We start from the raw sequence: 21,406 nt of genomic DNA, 5'->3' as shown, positions 1-21,406 counted from the left end.
AATTATATATATTTTTTTTGGGGGATCCACAAACTACAAGCACTGCTTTTTAGTGGACCCCCCCCCCCCCCATTTCCTCAGAAATAAAGAATTTCTTGTAATAATTTTATTATGTGCATAGTGTATTTGTATAGTTTCCAGAAAAATGAATTATGTATGAAAAAAAAAATGTAATATCTTTGTTTACCTTCCTGTTGGAAATAAATATGAATATGTTTTGAAAGTGATCATTTCATTTTTCTCCATTTTTATGTCCAGCCCCAGAAACAGAAGATGATGTACCCCAACCAGATGAACCATCCTATGAGTGGAGGACCAGGAATGGGGCAGCATCAAATGGGTGGTGGTCCCCAGCAGTACCCCCACAGAACACCAGGTGCTGACTTCCGGCAACCGTCGTTTGGCCAGATGATGCCTCCTCAAAGCCAGCACATGGGTTACCAAGGGGGGCAGAACTACCCCCAGGACTTTGCAGGGATGGGTAGCATGGGTAACATGATGCCCCCAGGCCAGGGATCGATGGGTATGAACCCCAACCAGCATCCCGGCATGGGGGGCATGAGGCCGACGGGGATCAACCCCAATATCCCCCGTCCGAACTTGAACCAGGGGCATGGCATGAGCGCCATGGGGATGAAGCAACATATGCTGAGCCGAAGCCTGAGCATGCCGCAGCAGATGACGCAACCGGGCAACATGGAACCAGAGCCGTACGGACAACCCTTCCAGCAGCAACCGCAACTCCAACGGGCGAACTCGATGGGGATGGCTCCCGGTATAGCGGGCATGCAGGGGGGCCAGATGGCAGGTGGAGGGGGGCAGATGCCGGTGTCCACCGGTCCCGGGGCGGGAACACCAGGCAACATGAGGTGGAACAATGGTCAGATGAACCCCAACCAAGGCACCCCCGGTAACCAGGGAATGGTACCTCCAGGAATGAACCAGCAGCAGATGAGTGGTGCACCGGGAAACATGGCACCGGGAGGCATGTCACAGGGGATGGGACAAGGCAGTATGGGACCTGACATGTTCGGAGGTATGCAGCCCAACATGGAACTAACCAGCTCTGCTAGGAATCGGCGTACACCAGTTGGAAACATGACTACAACTCAGGTAAAGTGATCGCCATGTTGATCTAGTCTTGCCTTTCTCTTCTGTCCAATGCCGCTACAGCTAATATGACTTTCATACCCTTCCATCTCCTATCTGTGTACCTGGTTTTGTGTTACTTATTGTGTGTACCTTATTAAAAACATACACATACACACAGTAAGATGTGCATTGGCCAAATGTATTCAGTTACAGAGTTTTTTAAAACATTTTTTATATAGTTCATTGCATTTACAATGCTGTGTCTATTGCCAGGCTTTGGTCAAATTTATTTAAATTTTAATTAATTGATTTGAATAATAAGGGAGCATATAGCTAGCCAGTGTATCAGTCAAGGAATGTCAAAGAATGTGCTTTGTAAAAAAATAACTTGTCTACATTTCAAAATAATCCTATTTTTATCTCAACTCACTCAAAGTTGTAGGCTTTTTTTCAAAATGCCAATTAACATGCACCTTTTTTTAAAGTCCATATGCCTGAAAATGTATGTACTTGATGTTGTCAATTTATTAAGTGCTCTATTTCCTTGTGATTGCATAACAGGCTGGTGGCGGAATAAGGCCGGGATTACCAGTTCCCACCTCCATTCCCACCCCAATCAACCTCCCAAGCCTAGCCAGTATGAGCTACAATGGCAACACCCCGACCCCGCCCACCACCACCAGTTCCGCGAACCCTCAGCAACAAACACAGCAACAACAAATCCCACATCCCACCACACAAAACCAGCAGCAACAACAACCGCAACAACAGCAGCAACAACAGCAGCAGGTGATGAAGACTATGGCAGTGACGTCGACGACCAGCGCCCCCTCGACTGCCAGTGGCCCAGGACAGGTATTTATTTATTTTGTTAGTAGTACTTTTATTTTGTAGGAGCTATATTAAAGCTGCACTGCACTACTTATAACTACTTGAGCCCTCTATATAGCAAACAATGCCAAATCGGTGTCCGTTGGTCCCCCATGGTCCCCTTTTTCTTATGTTAATTGAGAGCTTATTTGATGAGATGATCAACCGTCAGTGACCATGCAGGGAGGTCTAATTCCCCCCTGGCCAAACTAGTACAGAAGGGCTTTAATGTGGATCATTGTACAATTAACAACTGAACTTTACTATAAGCCCGTTGACAATCCTAATTTCATATCCTTAATCCAAATCCTCATGATGGAAACACTAGAAAATGGTGATCATTTTTAATGTGAAGTGTCCGATTTGGTTTTATCAAATTTCCCATTACTATTAGTTGATCAAGAATGTTGCAAGTCATCTTATGTGCCTTTCATTATTTTCCCTTCCCTGTTTTGCATGTTATGTGCTCATTACTATTCTCTCTTATTCCTTCATCTGTATCTGGTCAGAAATATAAACCCAATTTTTGAAATAGACACTCTCTCCATCCTTGTCCCTTTATTATACTCTCTTCATCTTCTTCCCCTCTCTTGTTTTCTCAAACCTTCAAGTTTACCAAACTACTTTCAATGTTTCAGTGTTTGGAGATAGAGTTGATGCGATTGCATTGTGAAAGAAACGGTGTGGAAGTATTGGTGTGTACTGCAAAGTTCTGGAGTCATCAAAATGATAAGAAATATGGCCCAGGCAAGGTAATTTTAAACATTTTAATGAATTCTATCACCTGCTCTCTCTCTCTCTCCTCGTAGCAGACGAGTCACATGGGTGGTGCTGGGGCTTACAGGGGGAATCCTGGGCCTGCTGGAGCAACAACAGGGAACATGGGCAGACCAGTTGGACCAGGGGCTAATAATATGACACCCTCCGCACCAGACCTCGATATGCTTGGAATTACCATGGAACTTCTTGATCCATGTAAGTCGCACTTATAGGAATATTTTGAAAGATTCTGACTTTGTTCATGAATTCTTTTAGGGGGTTGGGGAGGATTTATTTCATCTTATTTGGGTGAATAAAACCTTATGTCACACAAAATAATTGTGTTTCATTTTCTTTTTTATTATTTTTTTAGGGGGGGGGGGCAGGGGAGGTTCAATTTCCTTTGATTTTGGTGAATAAAACGTCATGTCACACATAATTATGCTGCAAGTTTAATTACATGCTCTGCCCTAAATGATTTTGAGTGAATAATATAACACTATACTGTAACAGTGATAATGATATATGACGTGATGTGTAATAGCATCTGAAGAAAAAAATGTACTAATGTAATAACCTGTCATAGCTTTTGATCAAATATGTGATAACATTTTTGTAAAAATTGTATTTAAAATGGAAAATGAATGTACAACTAAATTCTTAGATACTAGCCTGTGAACTTTTTGTATAGAAACAGGTATACCAAAAAAAAACCCTTTTTTTTGGGGGGGGGGGGGGATATTAATAGCTCCATATGCCCTGTCATTTGATTATCTGCAAATTATTTACCTTTATCTTTTTTAACAATGTGAAGGTTATTATCTTACTTAGCACATAAAACACTGCTTGATACATCCAACCGAATCATGACTGGTATTTAAAAAAAAGTAATATTTCCTCCTCTCTTTTCCCTTGTTCAGCTTACAACAAGGATGAGAAGAACGTTGGGATGGAAGCAAGCAAGGGTATGGGTCCCGGTCCCGGTCAAGGTCAGCAGACCAATAGCTACGTCAGCCAGCCAGACAGCACTGGACCGGTACGTCAAGGTGGCCCCTCTTCATCGTATGCAGAGAACCAGGCCAGGCAGGATGCCAGGAAAAGATATCAGGTAATAACAGTGTGACATTGAGGATGACACTCAGGATTCTTGCCAGGGATTTGTTTAAAGGGATTGGGTATCTTTGTCTCAGATTCTGAAACAAAGTCCTGGATTTAGCTCATGCCTCAATCATAATTATGAAGCTTTAGGTCAGTCGGGAATCCCATGACGTTTACAAGCCGATCACCTGTCTGATTATCAAGATATTTATGATTAGAATTAGAATTTTCAAAAACCCTTCTCCCAACGGTTTTATAACACTACAGTCTATTGGGGAAAACAAGTACCGGGTATGTTAAAACAGGTCACTAGAAGATTTTTACTTTTTTGAGGCACTTCTTGATCATTTTGAAGTTTTTGTTGGCTTCAATATAACACCAAATCACAGACACTGATAACACTTAGGGCCATGCATCTCAGATTTAACATTGTTAAACGATAACTTTAAAGCATTCAAAACTGAGAAATATAAGCCCAAAGAGGGAAAGGAAAAAAGTTTTTAAAAAAAAGATTTCTGACCGACCGACCCATGTTTTGGCACCTAAAGGGCAATACAACATCTTTTTTAAAGGCCTAATACTCATTCTGCTGAATAGCAAGTAAGCTGTATACATTGTTTTGAAGATGGATACATTAAATCCACTGTCTATTCCAGCAGGAATTTGTTGAGATCTCCAATGCCAAGGACGCACCTGACGCCACCACCCGTGCCTCCAACCTGTTCCGCAACCAGCTCAGGCAGAGGGTAGGAGGGGCCAACCCCGGTGGACGGGGGGACCAGGGGGTATGATGCCAGGACAGGGGCCAGGAGGATTCCCAAACGGAGGTGATGAGGTAAGATGATGCCCCCCTCCCCCCCTGAATGACCTGCCATGCCACACCCACACCCACCAACTTATACATGAATGCGTTACTCTATATGAGCAGTGATGCTTTATTTGTTCGACAATTTTGAATGCATAGTTAGGATGGTTACAACCTCTGATGTCCTGTCTTGTGGGAGACAACTGATTACATCAGGGATGAGATTTCTCCGCCTATTTCAAGATTTCAAGACAGACAAAAAAACTGGAAAAAAAAAATATCAGATTATCATTAATTGTACATTTAGCATAGACCTCACTACCTTTTTTCTCTCAACTGACCAATGTTAATCCCAAATTTAGAATTTAAATGCATGGAAAATGTGTTACATATATGTATTCTTAAAGATAAAGACCAGTTATGGTCATGCAATTGCATTGTGAAAGAAATGTTGTGGAATCGATCAGAAAAGGTTGATCATCTAGCTTACGTATTGGTGTGTACTGCAAGGTTCTGGAATCATCAAAATGATAAGAAATTTGGCCCAGTCTTTGTAAAGTTACAAGCACTGTTCACAGAAAGATGTAAATGGGACTACTCACACGTGCGCGACACGTGCGTTTATTTCTCACAGTCCAATAGATAAACTAATTTACCAAATATATCAATTAGTAGGCGGTTTCCCGGCAAATTTTTTATCATCATTTATTAGTCAAAACATATTCTTTCACATGATTGGTAATAAGAGCTTCCATTTCATTTTTTGAAATTGGGGCGTTTCCAATACTGGTCTTTACCTTTAAGTTTTCTGCGGACCCTATTTAATCTTCCTCCTTTTGGGGAATTTGTCTGTCCTCATCCCTGTTACATCAAAAGCAGAGCCAGCATTTAGATATTTTGCTATTTTCCAAAACTTGAAAAATTGCATTTTCGGGTTATTACTCTCTTTGAATTCTAATAGTACTGTATTATTTGTGATTATTTTCCTTCTAAATATATTTGAAAAAATCTCTATTAAAATCTTATTATTAAGAGTATTATCAATGTTATAACTATTATTAAATTACATTAGAAAATTCAGATCATGTGATGAACATGTCCTAATCAAGGATTCCCTTTTTTCTCTCATTTCGCTTTCTACCATCTTCCCCTCCCTCTTTCCTTCTTCCTCTATCCTCTCTCTCTCTCTCTCTCTCTCTCTCTCTGTTCTCTTCTCTCTCTCTCTCTTCCCTCTCTCTCTCTCTCTCTCTCTCCCTCTCTCTCTCTCTCCTTTCCTCCATCGCCTCTCTCTCTCTCTGCAGATGGGTGGCCATGATGCGGATGGAAAGGGCAGCCTACTTCAGAAACTGCTCTTAGATTGAGACTGCTCTATAATAGCTTCATCGTTCCACAGATGGTTTTGATATTAAACCCATCCTAATTCCATTCATCAAGACTTGCAAACCACAATCATTGTCGTACGTGTGTATCGTATACCATGAGCTGCTTGTAACCTTCACTTGCCCTTCACCATGCATGGATACAAAACTAACTAAATTTTAGATTCTCCACTGTTTCTGAATGAACAAAAAGAAAAGAAAAGAGTCGAATCGATCATTATATCCTGAATTCTCCAGTATCTATCCAAAACATGGAGATTTCTTCACAAGATTTGTTTCATCTAATCCTGTGGTTCTTAACCCGTCGACTCCTGCATTTTCTCAAACCCTGTAGGCTATATATCGGAAACAGCCAGATGTATAGACTTTTGAGTAGAGAAAAAGAAATGTTTCACAGATCACAACAGTACGACATGCTGTTTGGTGAAATGTTTTGATGCATAGTCCCTCACTTCTCACCACAGTAGCAATTTGTGTATGAACGCACCTCCGAAGGTTGGCAACGGGTATGACATTTCATCTTATCACCTACAAATCCTACTTTTAAAAAGGAACCTGTTATACCACCAAGTACAATACACAGAACACAACCATCATACTCTTTCGATATTAACTTGATTTGTTTAGTATGATGGTTATGACTTGGAGCCATGGATGTTGTTTATTTCATCCAGCACTGCGTGTTAAAGCAAAATCCACTTTACATTAAGCATTGAAGATGTTTCAAGTTCAAATGGTTTTATTGTGTATTCACATCACGTACATTCTATCGTACCGTATTACTCTCCTCTGCTTTTCTGTACAGCTATCTTCCTTTTTCAAAAACATGAGAAAATACGAGTTACAAAGTAATACAGGCATGAACTAATGATCGAAGAAGAAGATGTAAACCCCAAAAGTTCTCTTATAAGAAACATGAAAGCTGATTGAAAAAGTTGTACATGTTTATGAAATTTAATGAAGAGAGGTTAGATGATCTCAGGGAACAAAAATATAACCCTCTCTCTCGTGGAATGAAAACAAAAAGAGAAAAGAAAATGTGGAAAAGATTGTGAAATTGTATTTTTTTGTTTTGAATTCTCAACTTATGGGACTTTTAGAACACTTTTGAATTCAGACATGATTACATTGATTGATATAAATCAATATGATGTTTGGAATGTAGTAGAATGTGACCATTTCTTTGAGTCTATGAGACCATAAGAGATGGGCATTATCTGCTGGAATTACCCACCAACAAATAGATATATTTCTTTGTTTGTTTGGGTATTTAAATATCCATCAATTTTGAATGACTTCAAATTGATTTTGTCTTTCCTTTGTTGTCTCGGTTAAAAGGGAGTCTTGGTTTCGGATGAATGGTTTGATTTAGGGAAACTTGATCATTATTCTATTCACTAAGTTTTGTTTTAATTTGGGAGGGAAGCCTGAATATGAATTTCTTGAAGAATAGTTTCTTCCAAAAACTTGAGAGATAATGAATTACGGTAGGAGAGAGAGTGATGGTGTAAACTCCTTCCTGTTCTCCCCATCTCTCCCTCTCGCTCTTTCTACATCTCTTCCTCTTTTTTTTCTTCCTCTTCTCTTCTCTTGCACCAAGATTGTGTTCCACAGGTGGATGTACAGAATGATTATATACATGGTTGTAAATATGAATATATGAATATATAATTATTTCAATGTTTTATATGAGACTGATTGTGGATGAGCTAATGAACGGAAGAGAGAAATATATAGGTCAAAAGAGAGCGGAGAGAGAGAGAGAGAGAGAGAGAGAGTGAGAGAGAGAGAGAGAGGGGGAAAGAGAGAGAGAGAGGGAAAGAGAGAGAGAGATAGAGAGAGTTTTTGAATGCTCAGATATTTTTTTGAGTGAATTAAAATGCTGAAACAAAACTAATTATGTGTTCTGCATGTATCCTCCACCTACTTGCTTCCCTGCATTATCCAGAGTATAAAAAAAAAAAAAAAAAATGAAGCAGAAATTTGATGAAAGATCTTTATTTCTTCCTCTTTATTTAATTTTCTCTGTTTTGCAAGATGTTCCAACGTTATCTCTTTGTTCTTGTTGTTGTCATTATTTTCACCCTATACTTTGTAAATATGCCAAAAACTCTGCCGAGAAGTAAAGATATCCGTGTAATTTATCACGGAAGATTCAGCAGTAGATTCTTCTGAATTTTGTGTGCAAGTTCCTCCAAATATCAGGAGGTAGAGTCTATGATCTTAGTTCTAAAAGTAATAGAATGATTTTGACATCTCTTTCCATTTTATTTCTTCTATTTTTTAATAATATTTTATATAATTTGGTCAATTTTAACACTCGGTCATGCAAGACACAATGTACGTTGAAATGATATTCAGTACCCCTGTTCCTTTTTTTCAATTAGTTTATTAGAGTATTTTGTTTATGGATTTGCCATGAGTTTTTAGATACATTATCACATTATTTTTGTAGGTATTAAATCATGATTTATTTCTATCAACTCTTTAGAAATTATCTCATGCTAAGAATGGCCAATTTTCATTTATTTTAAGTTTTTGATCAAGACTCATAGAAATTTTCCTTTTTTTAAATTGACATTCAAAATTTTCACATCATTCTGAAAACTGCTGCATTACACGTTTTCTATAGAAATGCTGTCGCTGAAAAAAAAAAAAGAGAAAATTTAGAAGATGGAAAATGTTCAACTAAGAGAGCGAATTTGACATTATTTGTGAAGCTTCCCACCAAATATGACCAATTAGTGGGGCACATTTTGATAAATTGTAAAATATCACTTTGAAAGAACAGTATGTATTGTATGAATCGAGAGCAAGTTTTTCTTTCTAAGTGTCCTTGTTTTGTGTGGATGCACTCACATGTAGAAGTATAATATCAGTTACGATAATTGGTGAAATTCAAACTGGTTTTGAAGAGTTAATACCGGTATACCAAAATCTTGTACCACAGTGAAGTCGTTGCTTTTCGATAACAAGTAAAAAGAAGTGATTTATACTGACAGTAAAAATAACGGGAGACTATTTGTTTTTAGTTCATGACAATTCAAACCTGAATAGTTATATGATCAAATTTTGTCTTACTGCAAGGAGAAATTTGCCAATTTTTTTTAATACACACTGCTGCACAGACTCTGAAAATCTTTGTAATGGATGGAGCTTATGCTTATCCCACAGAATTATTTTTGAGATAACTGACAGTTTCAGAGGTTGTGATGTTTCCTTTTGCATAGTGACTATATGTGCGTGCATTATCATTATGACTTTTCTTTTTCTAGAAGTTTTTTTTACAACCCAGAAAACGTGATAAAACAGCAATCAAGCAACTGATAATTTCCTACATGTAGACATCAACGATTATTTTTTTGTTCGTGCCCCAAAAATCCAATAGTGCGGCTGCTCTCATTTTAAAAATAATTTAAGTTTCGTCCCACTTAAAGATTTGATAACATCTTGCTTTAAAAGTTACTTTTGCTCTTTAAACTCCAACATGGATATGGCTTTATTTGTGTTGTGTGTTTTTATGTATATACACAGATAAAAAGGCGCTCTAAGGAAATTACGGCCTAGGCTAGACATTGTGTTGCTTGTACATACTTCCGTTATAGTATATTGTGTTTTCATTGATAATCAGTATAAAGCTACGTGTATTAGCAAATTGCGTTTTGGAAATTAGATTTTCATCTCGATGTATTGCATTAGCAGAGAAAACTTGCTCATTTGCTTTTCTTTTTATGTTTATTTTTAATTTTGCATCAAAGAAAACAACAACATTTGTTTTGTTTTTTGGCAGAGGCCACATATAAAAACTTGTACAGAGAGAAACTTATGTGAATAATTATATGAAATATTTGTATCATACAGATTTCTTTGTTTTTTGTTTTTTGTTTGTTCAATGTTTCTATGTCCCATCATGTTCTTTTGAGAACAAGAATCTTCTAACTCATTTTGTGAAATCAAAATATATGTCGATATAATTGTATTGATTTCTTTTTTCATGATTTTATGTTTATTTGCAAAGTGCAAATGATTTTGAAGAAAAAAAATATGAAAAAAATGGGGAAAAAATGGAATCTATGTTTGACAAATGAGATTGTCACCGTGAATGCATTTTACTCTTTGATTTCTGTATGTATGTATGTATGTATTATTAATATTATTAATGATATCTTGCTGTTACATTCTGTAATTGGGCGAGTAATGAAACATAAATAAAACATAAATAAAACAAAAAAATGTTCCATCAAATTTCATGAGTCCTGAAGTTTCTGTTTGTGTGGATGATCAGATAATTGTTTCTCTTCCTTCAAAAGAAGTTCATGAAATCCAGCTTGTACAAAAGAGTTAAATGGAGTGCAGGGACTTTGCAAGAAGTTTGAATAAGGGGTAGGGGGTGGGGGTTGGCAGCATGATGGACAAAGTTGAATCCCAATTACAGTAGATGAACATTTTCAACCAAGCCACAACAAAACCAAGACACGACTGATAACCACTTCATATCTTGATTACAGCCCACTTGGGAGACGTTACTTAGAAGAAAAATGAACTTGATACTTAGTATGCAATCAGGAAACGGCAATCCCCAGGTATGATATAATTGTCAAATGACCAATTCACCATTTTGAGCATGTACATAGATTTAGTGCATCTTTCTTTTTCTTCTCTTCTTTCAGCTTAATACATGTGTACCAAGTCATCTTCATTCATTTTTCCCACACTGCCCTCTAATGTTTTCTCAGCTATTCCATACCTAGCTACCTTGTCCTTGTTTTTTGTCTCTTTTTCATCCTTTCTCCATCTTGTATCATAATCATTCTCAATTTGTATTGTTTTCTATTTACCTCCTTCAAGAGCTAACCGTATTCTGCCACCTTTTTATGTTTTTCATCCCTTTTCTTTTGTCTTTTCCTATAATCAATGTGAAGTTGAATCAACCCTCCTTTCATTATTTGTTAATTCTTTTAGTCATTTCAGAAAACTGATATTATTTATATTTCTCCTTCCACTCGTTTTCTGTTCCTTTCTTTCTTTCTCTCTCTCTCTCTCTCTCTCTCTCTCTCCCTCTCTCCTTCTCTTTCCACTATTTTTTCTGTCCCTTTCTTTTCCTCTCTTCTTCTCTTTCCACTCTTTTTTTTTCTGTCCCCTTTTTTCCCTGTTTCTCTCCTCTTTCCACTCTTTTTTTTCTGTCTCTCTCTCCCCTTCTCTTTCCACTTTTTTTTGTGTCCCTTTCTTTTTTTCTCTGTCCCCAGGTGTGTGTCTTTCCACTCTTTTTTTTGTCCCTTTCTTCTCTCTCTCTCTCTCTCTCTCTCTCTCTGTCTTCTACTGGCTCCGTATAAAGCTCCTGATGATATTTTATATGAACAAAATCTCCTCTACATCACGGTACATGGCATATTGAAATCTAGGGAAGACAGGTAGAATTACACAATACAGCATCATGTACAATTTATTGATACAATATCTTTAAAATTCAATGTACAGTCATTTCCAATATTCACAAAATAGAATTTATTACTAACACTTCTATGACAAAGAAGTAAATTGATACGCTAATAGATAAGAATAGATATATTTTATGAAAAATTAAGTGCTGCATAAATAGTCAAACATGAAGTTTCTTTTCTTTCTATACAACTACTCTGAAACTTGGTCGCTTTTAATTTTACTCGGATGCACAATAAGTTGCACAGTAAATAGCAATAGTTTCAGAATTTATTTACAAATATTACATATTTCATGCTCTAAAAGTGATCTTTCTTGCTCTAAAAGTGATCTTTCTTGGAGATCTTTTGTTTTTGACTGAAGACAAAAAGCAAACCATGTGCTGATGAAAGAATGTAAGAAGATTTTTTATTTACATGCTTTTTCATCATTTGGAGTAGAAGTTGCACTATATATTAATTTGCATTGTCTGCAGAAAGTGATATCTTGATGCATAGTTTTCTTTTCTACGGCACAACTGCGAGTAAAAAAAACGCAAGCTGAAGAAGAAATGGATGGAATTTGTCAAGGCTAGCATAGATGGTAATTCTGACTCTTAAAAGTCAGTTCATACATTGCATCATATGGAAAAGGTTGTGTTTATTGCTACATAAAATGCTGTGAATGCTAAAAAGACACACAAACTTAAGTACAAAGGACGGATTTTAATTTCATGCAGAAAAAGATAGGATTTTGAATTCCACTGTTCATTGTACACAGATAATGTCACTGATTTGAATGTATAGCTCTCTTTTCTAAGACACAAAAACAGAAAACTATCATGAGCTCACAGCTGCAAAGAAAAACAATTTTGTCTCTGATAGGTTCAACAGATGACTTTTTTTTGTGAGGAATATAACGACACATGAGGAAAAATAGTTCATCTTGTACAATATTTAACAACATGCAACTAAGTTTGAGCATTTTCTTTCCTACATGTATATTGATTTATCACTGTGCACAATTATTTTCTTGTATACTCCAGTGGTTTTTTTATGTAGTTTTAGTGTCACCATTCTTATGTCAACATTTTCTGTAAACGGATTAAAATAGTGTTGTACAAGTGTTTCTAGCTTCATAGCTTTCATAGCTTGTCCACAATCCTATCCCGGGGTGTTTCTCTTAAGGTTTGCAATCAACCTGTCGGGTTGTGGAACAACGGTCAAGACAGTGTGGATTCTCCATTGGCTTGTTGCCCTTAGTCCCATGTTAAGAACTTCATGAACTCTGCGTGGCTTATTCTGCCGTTCTCGTCACCACACTCTGCGATCAACTGTTGGGAAGAAAAAGAGAGGGAATAAGATGATTGGTTATTACCAATAATAATCAACCATTAGCATGAAAAGTATGAATGACAAACATGTAATCATTTAATCATGAATAGCATCAAGAATAAAACTTCAGAGAGAAAGTCATAGCAGTTAGGCTATTTTCCATGACTACAAGTGCACTACTGGCCACCATACACAATGACAATACCTTAATTACTTTCAGGATCACCCTTAATCATTTAGATCCACCAACAACTGAATGTAATAATAACAATATTGAATATCTAGGAGCGCTAAAAATTATAAGTACCATAACCATATTATAAGTATTATAAGCACTTACAGATACAAATATATGAAAAGAGGACAAAAAATGTACAGTCTCACAGGAAAGAGATCACATAGATCACTGGGGAAAAGGTCGGTTTTGAGGGATCTCTTGAAGGTGGCAAGACAGGTAATTTCCCTCATAGAAACCCAATCTAATGGTAAGGGTAAACTAAAGATATATGAAAAACTATTCAAGACTGATTCCACATCCCACAATCCTGACAAAGGTTCTTACCGCTTGCATGACGTCATCGTCCAGGGGCAGGTTCTGCTTGTGGCAGGCAGCCTTGAGCTCGTTGACGTCGATGTTCCCGGAACGATCACGGTCGTACTGCAGGAACGCTTCGGTCAAGGAGGTGAAGTTGATGTAGTTGTCCTTGCGGAGTTGACCCTTGACCTCTGCCAGGAGTCGTTTCAGGTCGTTGGGCCTGGAAAGGGTTTGAGGATAATGTGCAGGTTCAGTATACATGCCATTATAACAAGGATGAGAATGGTAATAATGAAATGGGCAAGTCCACAGTATTTAGGCCATTGGGTTCCTCATACATAACAAAATATGGCAATTCTGGCGAGGGAAAATGTCTAGCAATTTGTCAATTATTTTGAAAATTAGACACTTTAAAGCCCATCTATACTAGTTTAGCCAGGAGGGATTAGACCACCCACCAAGATCACTGATAGGTGGTTATCTCATCAACTCAGCTCTCAGTAACATAAGAAGAAGAGGACAATGGGGAACCAAAGGGCACTGCTTAGGAATTGTTTTCAATATAGAGGGAGCAAGTAGCTACAAGTAGTACAGTGTGGCTTTAAATTCATAGGCCTTTGGGCAAAAGTGTGTTTAAACCTGCAAAAAAGCCAGGAGTTGACTTACGTTCTCTGGACAGTCATGGGGGCGCCCTTCTGCGATGCTAAGGTGAGTGGTTTGTTGGGCAGGCCCATGGCCCTGGTGGCCTGGATACTGTGTATGGTCTTCTCGCAGCCTGGGAAGTCTTGCCTGTGAGCCTCCAGGTAGTTGAGTACGTAGTCGTCGGCGTCGGTGATGACGAACCGGTGGTTGAATACCTCAAGGCAGGAGCCGACAGTGAGGTCCTGATCGATGAACATGGAAAGAGATGGAAATTAGTTAGGACGACATGGTTCCGAATAAGAATTTTAAGAATTCCTTGATTTTCTATTTAACATGGATGACATGAAGCCCTGTTAAGTTTGGAATCCATTGAAAGATTGTATATATCCCAAGTCGCACCATTGAGGCTGACAAGAGACCATGCAAAACCTAGAAAAGTGCCAATATTTTGTGACTTCTCAATCAGTTTGGAGTCAGCTTGGCTCCAGGAAAGCGGTTGCAGCGCTGCCTGCCCCTCTTATTATTCCCAGATTATGTGAGAAGACTCTACGTAAAATATTTCTTCTTGGGGCATCGGTAGCAGACTTACCCACCAAGTTTAAATCTAGGACTTCCAATTAATAGAAAGAAAGAAATGAACCACTACACCACATTGCCCTACTGTTGCAGTAAATTATGATTTATCTAGATCAAAGGCAGCTTATAGGTTAGACAAAGGGGACAGGAGATGCCATGTGAGAAATGACACAACAAATAAAACTACTGAACTTTGAAGCGGAATTGCAACACTTGTAGCTACTTGCACCCTCTATATAACAAACAATGCCTAAGCAGTACTCATTAGTCCCTCATGATCCCCTTTTTTTAATGTTAATTGAAAGCTGATTTGATTAGATAACCACCTGTCATTGACCTCACAGGGAGACCTAATTCTTGGCCAAACTAGTACAGGCAGTCTTTAATGAAATTCATCAATACAAAAACATCAGATTAAATCAGAAGCCTTCTGTAACACAATAATCAATTACCTGTGGGCCATAGAATTTAGGGTTCTCAGGTGTCGAGCCTGGCATGGTCACTCTCGTTCTCTCAAGGAATGTCCCGCTGATGATTCCAGAGTTACGGACGGGAGGCTCAAAGATCTTGATCATGTCGTCGGCCAGACGATAACTGATGATGAACCGACGACCCTTGTCTTCGGGCCGCACAGAATCCTGACAAAGAGGAAAGAGGAAACGATGATCAAAATCGAATCTGAAGCCAACACAGTTAGGTACATATGGCAAAAGGAATACATTCTTTTGTACATCGCCTTGGTTTCAAGTTATCAATAAAGTCTTGTTCACAGTCATAGAAAACATTGAAATCTGGTCGATTACAAGTTTTAAAAAGCTCATAAATGACTTATGCAGACATAATATGATAATTTTGGTGATGAAAGACTAGGATTTTTCCCCCTTTTATATTACATTAAATAAATGATTAAGCAATTGGAAAAGAATCATGGGAAGAAGTCTCTTTCCTATTTGTATAGAATTCCACACATGATCCAGATAAGATTTCTTGTTCATTTAATCTGATAATCTGATAATCACGGGGTTGACCATCAATACATTGCCACTTCTTAAGTAGAAGTACATGTAGATGAAGGAATCTCTCCAAAGGACATTTTTAATACAGTCAAACCTGCTTTAGTGACCACCTGTCTACAAAGACCACCTGCCTACAAAGACCACATTATTTGTTTCCCTTGAAAATGGTTTCTCATTGAGACATGTACTAAAGGAACCTGTCTACAAAGACCACTTTATGTGTTTCCCTTGGGCGGTCGCTATAGACAGGTTTGACTGTACATGAACGTTCACTTACCATGATGGCTTCGAATCGCAGAATCTTATGATCGTTCTCCAGCATCTTGATGAAGTCTTTCTTGGGAGGCTGGGGTACCAGGGACAAGCAGGATTGCAGCGAGTCTTCGTACGAACCAAATCCGTTGTACGGCGGCAGATCCTGAGCAAAAGAAACGGTACAAAATCATTTTATCAGATGAAGATATTCAAGTTATCAGCTGGATTATGTTTTCGCAAGGTTTAGACACCATTTGTTCATATCCGGTATTTATGTGCCAGGCATGAACAGTGACTCTGGAATATTGGAGTCCTGTATATGTTGTCCAATATGAACCCTGAAAAATTGTGAATGGGGAGGATTCAGGGTCTGAAATTAGGCTATGGCCTGAAAAACGGGCATCCCTGCATAAACATCACGACGTCACAAGGGAGACATTATCAAGGGATCTTACCATCTTGGCGAGATTGCGTGCCTCTGTAGAGACCTTGATGGGGCCTGATCCCTGGACTCCGTAGTTCTGCTGCATGTAGGCCTTGGTGAAGTTATCGGCATCGTAGATGAGGAATGGCCTGTTGTAGATGAAGACGGTCTTGCCGATACCAAAGTCTGGCGGGTTGTACCAGTCCTTGATCTCGTGGTTGGAGAGCTCCATGACGACGGCACGGAAGGAGGCTGTGAAGAGAAAACAGAAAATGGAATGAAATGTGATATGCATTCGAGAGGGAGAGAAAGCAGGAAAGAAGAAGGATACAAAGTCATCTGAAACACCTGAAACAACCTTATCTGAAGTCTATGGAAATGTGTGTTATGTCAAACTCAAATCATATCCACATTAAATGAAGTTAATAAAAAGCTGTAGAAAAAAAAAAATCTGATAAAATGCATGCATGTTCCAGAATTTTGGGGATAAGGTCTTCATTTTTCAATCAGACTCTGAGGAAAAGGGGTGAAACTATGGCCAGGAATCAGTTGAAAAATTATATTTCTACAAATCTTTCCCTATTTCTTCTCAGTTTGGCCATGTGTTATGGATAAGTACCTAATATTACCATCTCATGTAACACATTCAATGTCTATCATGTTCTCACTTCAACGTATGAGGAGGGGGATAATGCTTGATGAGTGAGTATTGAGCATGAATTCTATAATTTATGTCTATCACACACGCTCCTGCAACAATTGCACTGCAGTCAAATTTGAACACTAATCAAATTCTGAACTTCAACCCTGGACCTAACACTATACCTAACCCTAAACCTTAAATCACAACCATAACCCTTCCTCTCTATAATCAACAAAATTAAGCCTGTGTTGAAGCACCCCTTTGATCAACAGACAAACTGAATAGAAAAACTCACAGTCAACGTTGTCACGGTCCTTGGGCACCCTTTGTCGCTTGAGGAAGAGAGGGAACGGATCTCGGCCGTCATTGGGGTCGTGGACCTCTCTGACCTCTACCGTGTCGTCCACAAGGTAGTACTGAATGATGAATGGGCGCTGCTCACCGAACATACTGCTACGGTCATCCCACACGCAGAAGAACCGTAGAACCTGTGGATTATACATGTGTGACAATTGTAGAAATGAGTGATCAAAGATTTTTTTGAGGGAATGAAGCTCTTGGCAGGCTCTTGATGGAGTTTGAGAATTAGTGCATTGAAAACAGTCTGAACCATCTCTCACATGTTCTCAGGTTAATTTCTATTAACCGGTTGACTACTGAATTTACCTATTCCTCATTCGCTTACACACAGGATTCTTCCACCTCCTTCTATTCAAAGCAATGGGTCAACAAAGCGTTTTGCTATCACTGCTGTGGAAAGTGTCATGCAAAAACACTATCATGCCAATTAAAAGAGAAATTTGCCTCTTTTGTAGTTCTTTGCTGTCTGAGCGCATATAACAAACCCACTTGAAGAAAATATTCCCCCCCCCCCTCAAAAAAAAAAAAAAAAAAATTGTGTAAGAGTTATTGCATCTTTGTTTTTGTGGGTCATCTTGATGTTCCAAGCACTTTAAATGGATATTGCATACCGGTAATACATGTACATAAACAACAAATATGAAATAGCACCTTCAAAACAAGACTATGATGTTGCATCTAACGTGACATAAAAAACAAGTTGGACTACAGGGTGCAATCATACCTTGCGATCTAGATCTAGGAACTGCTTGAGTTTGTCAAAAGTACTAGGAGTGGTGAATGCGTCGACGGCAGACTTCTCCTTGCGGGAGTCCGTGTAGGGGTCGGTGGGGGCACCTACAGGGGCGTTCAGCTCAATTCCTTCACTGGCCATGAAGTCCTACAAGAAGAGAAAAATGGCATGGTATAGAGAAGATTAATTATAGAATCATAGTATTTACACAATGTGATGCACAATGTAATACTCAATATAAGATTGAAAATGAGATTTAGATGTTCATTTGGTGCACACTTTAGACTTGCCAATAGATAAATGACATGAATTTATAGGAAAGTTGTGGGGAATTTGTATTAAAGACTTTAGCAGCCACAAAGATGTGAATAATAATCCATGCTGCAAATATAATATTTTAAAGAGTTGCAGACAATTCTAATAAATTAATCTATATTTCCAAGGGATACAACCACAACTTATCTAAGGCTTCAAAAAGTCAATTATAAATACACCTTAACAAATCCTTTTTTATGCCCACTTTCAACATTCTACATGTAAAAATAAACTCCTACTGGTGGTAAGGTGGCTTGAACCTGTATCCTTTCAGACAATACATTAGATATCAAACAAACAAACCTATCCCATTAGACACTACTTGTGAAGTCATGACACCTGCACGGATACAGAGCAAAACATCATTAAATGATGATATCGTCGATTTTTCTAGGAGGGCATTAAACCCACTATAAAAAAAAAAATCATTTTGTCTTCCTCACACCATTTGTAATCCTCATTTCATCTTTGTGATGGGCTACTTATCCCTTAAACCAGAAGAGGAAGAAAAAGAAATCTTTTGCTTCAAACAGATATGTTGTACTGAATGGCCCAAATGGATGAAGACTTACCGATGTCCACCTATCACAGTCTGTGATGTGGAAGACCTTGCCATAGAAGGTGACGTTGATGTTGAGATTGATGTCCTTCCAGTGCCAGTGATCGCCCTGGTCGTTCTTGGGCAACCTCATGCGCTTGATGAGCTTGCCCTGAGGCATGCCGCTGTTTTCCACGTGTGGTTCAATGACGGAGATGCTGTCATCTTCCAAGTAGTAGTAGAGGATAACGGGACGGACGCGGAAGTACTCGCTGGGAGACTCATGGACGGTCTGCTTGTAGAATCCATTGAATTTCAGTACCTAGAATAGAAATCATATGCATGTATGACATTAAGTAAATCATGAAAACCTCATGTCCTTATGAAGACATGTAGGGAAAGATAATTTGCTAAACTTAAACAAAAGAAAAATTGATACATGCTGTCATATAACATTATGAGCACTTGTAGCATACTTTTTTTTTAAAGAAAGAGAGATATACATGTATGTTGGTAAACTTTTTATACCCGGTACACCTTTTCTTCTGTGATAAAAACCTGGAAAAATTCTAGAGACTCTTCAAAAATACTAGATAACAGATTTAACAGTTTACAGTGCTTTGTGTTTATATTGATAGTTTTGCATCCTAAACAGATACAATCTAACATGTAAAACATGATTAGAGTATATGATCTGCATAATTCTAAATTTTGTCTTAACACAGCAAAGCACTCATCTTCCTATTAAGATTCACTCTGAACATGGACCATGAAACACCCAACTGCTTAGAATCTATAACATAACTCCTGCTCAAACTCACCTTTTTATCGAAAGCCACATGTGCTGGTATAAAATCTTCTGGTGGTGCTTGCTTGGCTTGGCCGTAGGTCAGTGTGGGTCTCTTGTTGTTCAGTTCGTCAAGTTCTGAGAGTGTGAGTTGGTTGACCTCTAGGGGTTCACCTCCGATACCGACCTCTGGCCTCGCTGGGAGGGCATACCCGTTCTTGTAACCGAGGGATTGGGATCTGTGAAATTTGCGTTGCTGTGCAATTGAAGGGAGAGAATAAAATAATGAGGTTGGTTGATCTTACAGCTGCTTGCAGTTGTAAAGCCACATGGCGTCCAAACTCTACACATTTAAAGCTCTTTTACATGCACACTACATGCAGGAATGTGATATTTGATCCAGCATTTTTTGCAATTGTATGATGGAGTAACTTGAAATAAAATCTAGGTCTATCAACATGCATGTTAGAATTTGAGACTCAGAATCAATTATAATGTGATCTCAAAATTCAAAGTTAAAAAATGTCTGATCACAACACAGTCACAATTGAATTGGATGAATCAAAACTTTGTTTGTAGATGCGAGTTTAAACTTTAAATATAAAGTAGATCTAGGATTAAAGTTAGATCTAGGAATAGGATTTGTAGGAACATTTAAAGCCCGGCCCCCCCACTCAGTGTTATTTAGGGTACGCATATGCTCGTACCCTCTTTTTGAAAGCACCCCCTATCTGAGGACTGCCAACATTTCCGAACCCCCCTTTCGCGGGTTTTTCGCGGGCTTTTCCTGCCTTGGAGACCCCCCTAAATCAGGAAAAATGCTCAATGTACCCCCCTAAATTCGGAATAATTTCTCAGGAGTCCAAAGAGATGAGAGAAAAAAAGAAAAACACCCCCTTTTTAAAGAAATCTCCGGGTGAAAAGTCAAATACACCCCTTTTTTTACAATTCTCGGGCCGGACTTTGTCGCACGAAAAGTACCCCTTTACCGGACATTTTGGCAACACGCATGCGGTCATTTCGACCTCTGAGTGGGGGGGCCGGGATTTAAAGATGCTTATTTGGAGAACGAACCACCCCCTAACAAACCGGTGACAAAAACAAAATTGCTGTTGCTGATCAGAATTCAGATCATCTTCATCTAGATCTAGGTCTACTCACAAGTTCCATCAATTACATGATCAACTGACATGACATGCGAAGTTTTATTTGCACACACAACACTGTCATTCAACAGTCACAAGACTCGTCAAGAGACAAAAATAGCCTTGTTTTGATAATTTATCGTAATCATCACTTATTCGATCACACTACCCTTCATCAATCATGTGACAATGATTTCATTCCAATCATCGAGGAGACTAAACATCACAATTCACATGCAGGTATTTAAACACAGTGCTTGTGATTCGGGTGAATCTGAGATCGTTCAGAATTTCAGACTCAACATGACAACAATCAACATTTTCCCCTCTCAATTTGATCGTCCACTTTCATCCAAATCATTCTGAAAAATTAACACTTGTAGAGAAAATGAATGAAAGATCATTAGACACATTATTCTACACTAAAGTAACACTTACCGTTGGGTCTGTGAACGAATTTCCCGGTAAAAATGGGAGAGCCATATTGCTTTTCCGCGTTATCTCTTATGTGGTTGACTGTGTATTAAAATCCTAAGCGAACACAACACACGATCGAATACACAACACGCACGTCGTCGCAGGGGAAATCCTACATGAGCGAATCGCTCATTCACAATCACACGCGTTGCTAACACCGGTATAGCTTGGCAGCTGGGTTGCTATGTAAACATGTATGGTTATG

At 38.5% G+C, this 21,406-nt stretch overlaps 2 protein-coding genes across 2 annotated transcripts in view; one reads left to right on the top strand and one right to left on the bottom strand.

Annotated features, from left to right (window-relative positions):
- LOC576243 (neurogenic protein mastermind) overlaps nucleotides 1-10,248 on the top strand; it is a 71,081-nt gene extending 60,833 nt beyond the window's left edge. Inside the window, 7 exon segments of the mRNA XM_030974321.1 lie at nucleotides 259-1,113; nucleotides 1,654-1,947; nucleotides 2,772-2,937; nucleotides 3,642-3,829; nucleotides 4,479-4,587; nucleotides 4,590-4,654; nucleotides 5,926-10,248. Coding sequence (XP_030830181.1) covers nucleotides 259-1,113; nucleotides 1,654-1,947; nucleotides 2,772-2,937; nucleotides 3,642-3,829; nucleotides 4,479-4,587; nucleotides 4,590-4,654; nucleotides 5,926-5,985 — 1,737 coding nt within the window. The 3' untranslated portion in view covers nucleotides 5,986-10,248.
- A 1,582-nt stretch (nucleotides 10,249-11,830) lies between these two features.
- rib74 (flagellar protofilament ribbon protein rib74) lies at nucleotides 11,831-21,406 on the bottom strand. Its single transcript, NM_214663.2, has 11 exons — nucleotides 21,163-21,406; nucleotides 19,614-19,835; nucleotides 18,827-19,114; nucleotides 17,931-18,086; nucleotides 17,142-17,334; nucleotides 16,235-16,455; nucleotides 15,802-15,942; nucleotides 14,961-15,146; nucleotides 13,957-14,174; nucleotides 13,318-13,510; nucleotides 11,831-12,754 (listed from the first exon to the last, which is right to left on the bottom strand). The coding sequence occupies exons 1-11, from the start codon at nucleotides 21,205-21,207 to the stop codon at nucleotides 12,680-12,682; spliced, it is 1,938 nt and encodes a 645-aa protein (NP_999828.1). The 5' UTR covers nucleotides 21,208-21,406; the 3' UTR covers nucleotides 11,831-12,679.

This window comes from Strongylocentrotus purpuratus, unplaced genomic scaffold (genome assembly GCF_000002235.5).
Source record: "Strongylocentrotus purpuratus isolate Spur 01 unplaced genomic scaffold, Spur_5.0 spur5_scaffold_7, whole genome shotgun sequence".
In the NCBI taxonomy this organism is placed as follows: Eukaryota; Metazoa; Echinodermata; class Echinoidea; order Camarodonta; family Strongylocentrotidae; genus Strongylocentrotus; species Strongylocentrotus purpuratus.
Note: the sequence above shows the minus strand (reverse complement) of the source record. Positions and strands in the feature narration are given on the sequence as shown.

Bases quoted from the DNA above. Each gene is read 5' to 3' on its own strand.
- rib74 (NM_214663.2), bottom strand. From the start codon at position 21,207: ATGGCTCTCCCATTTTTACCGGGAAATTCGTTCACAGACCCAACG. The intron at 19,836-21,162 runs GTAAGTGTTACT...TCAATTGCACAG, and splicing joins ATTCGTTCACAGACCCAACG to CAACGCAAATTTCACAGATC. The intron at 12,755-13,317 runs GTAAGAACCTTT...TCTTCCCAACAG, and splicing joins ACGATGACGTCATGCAAGCG to TTGATCGCAGAGTGTGGTGA.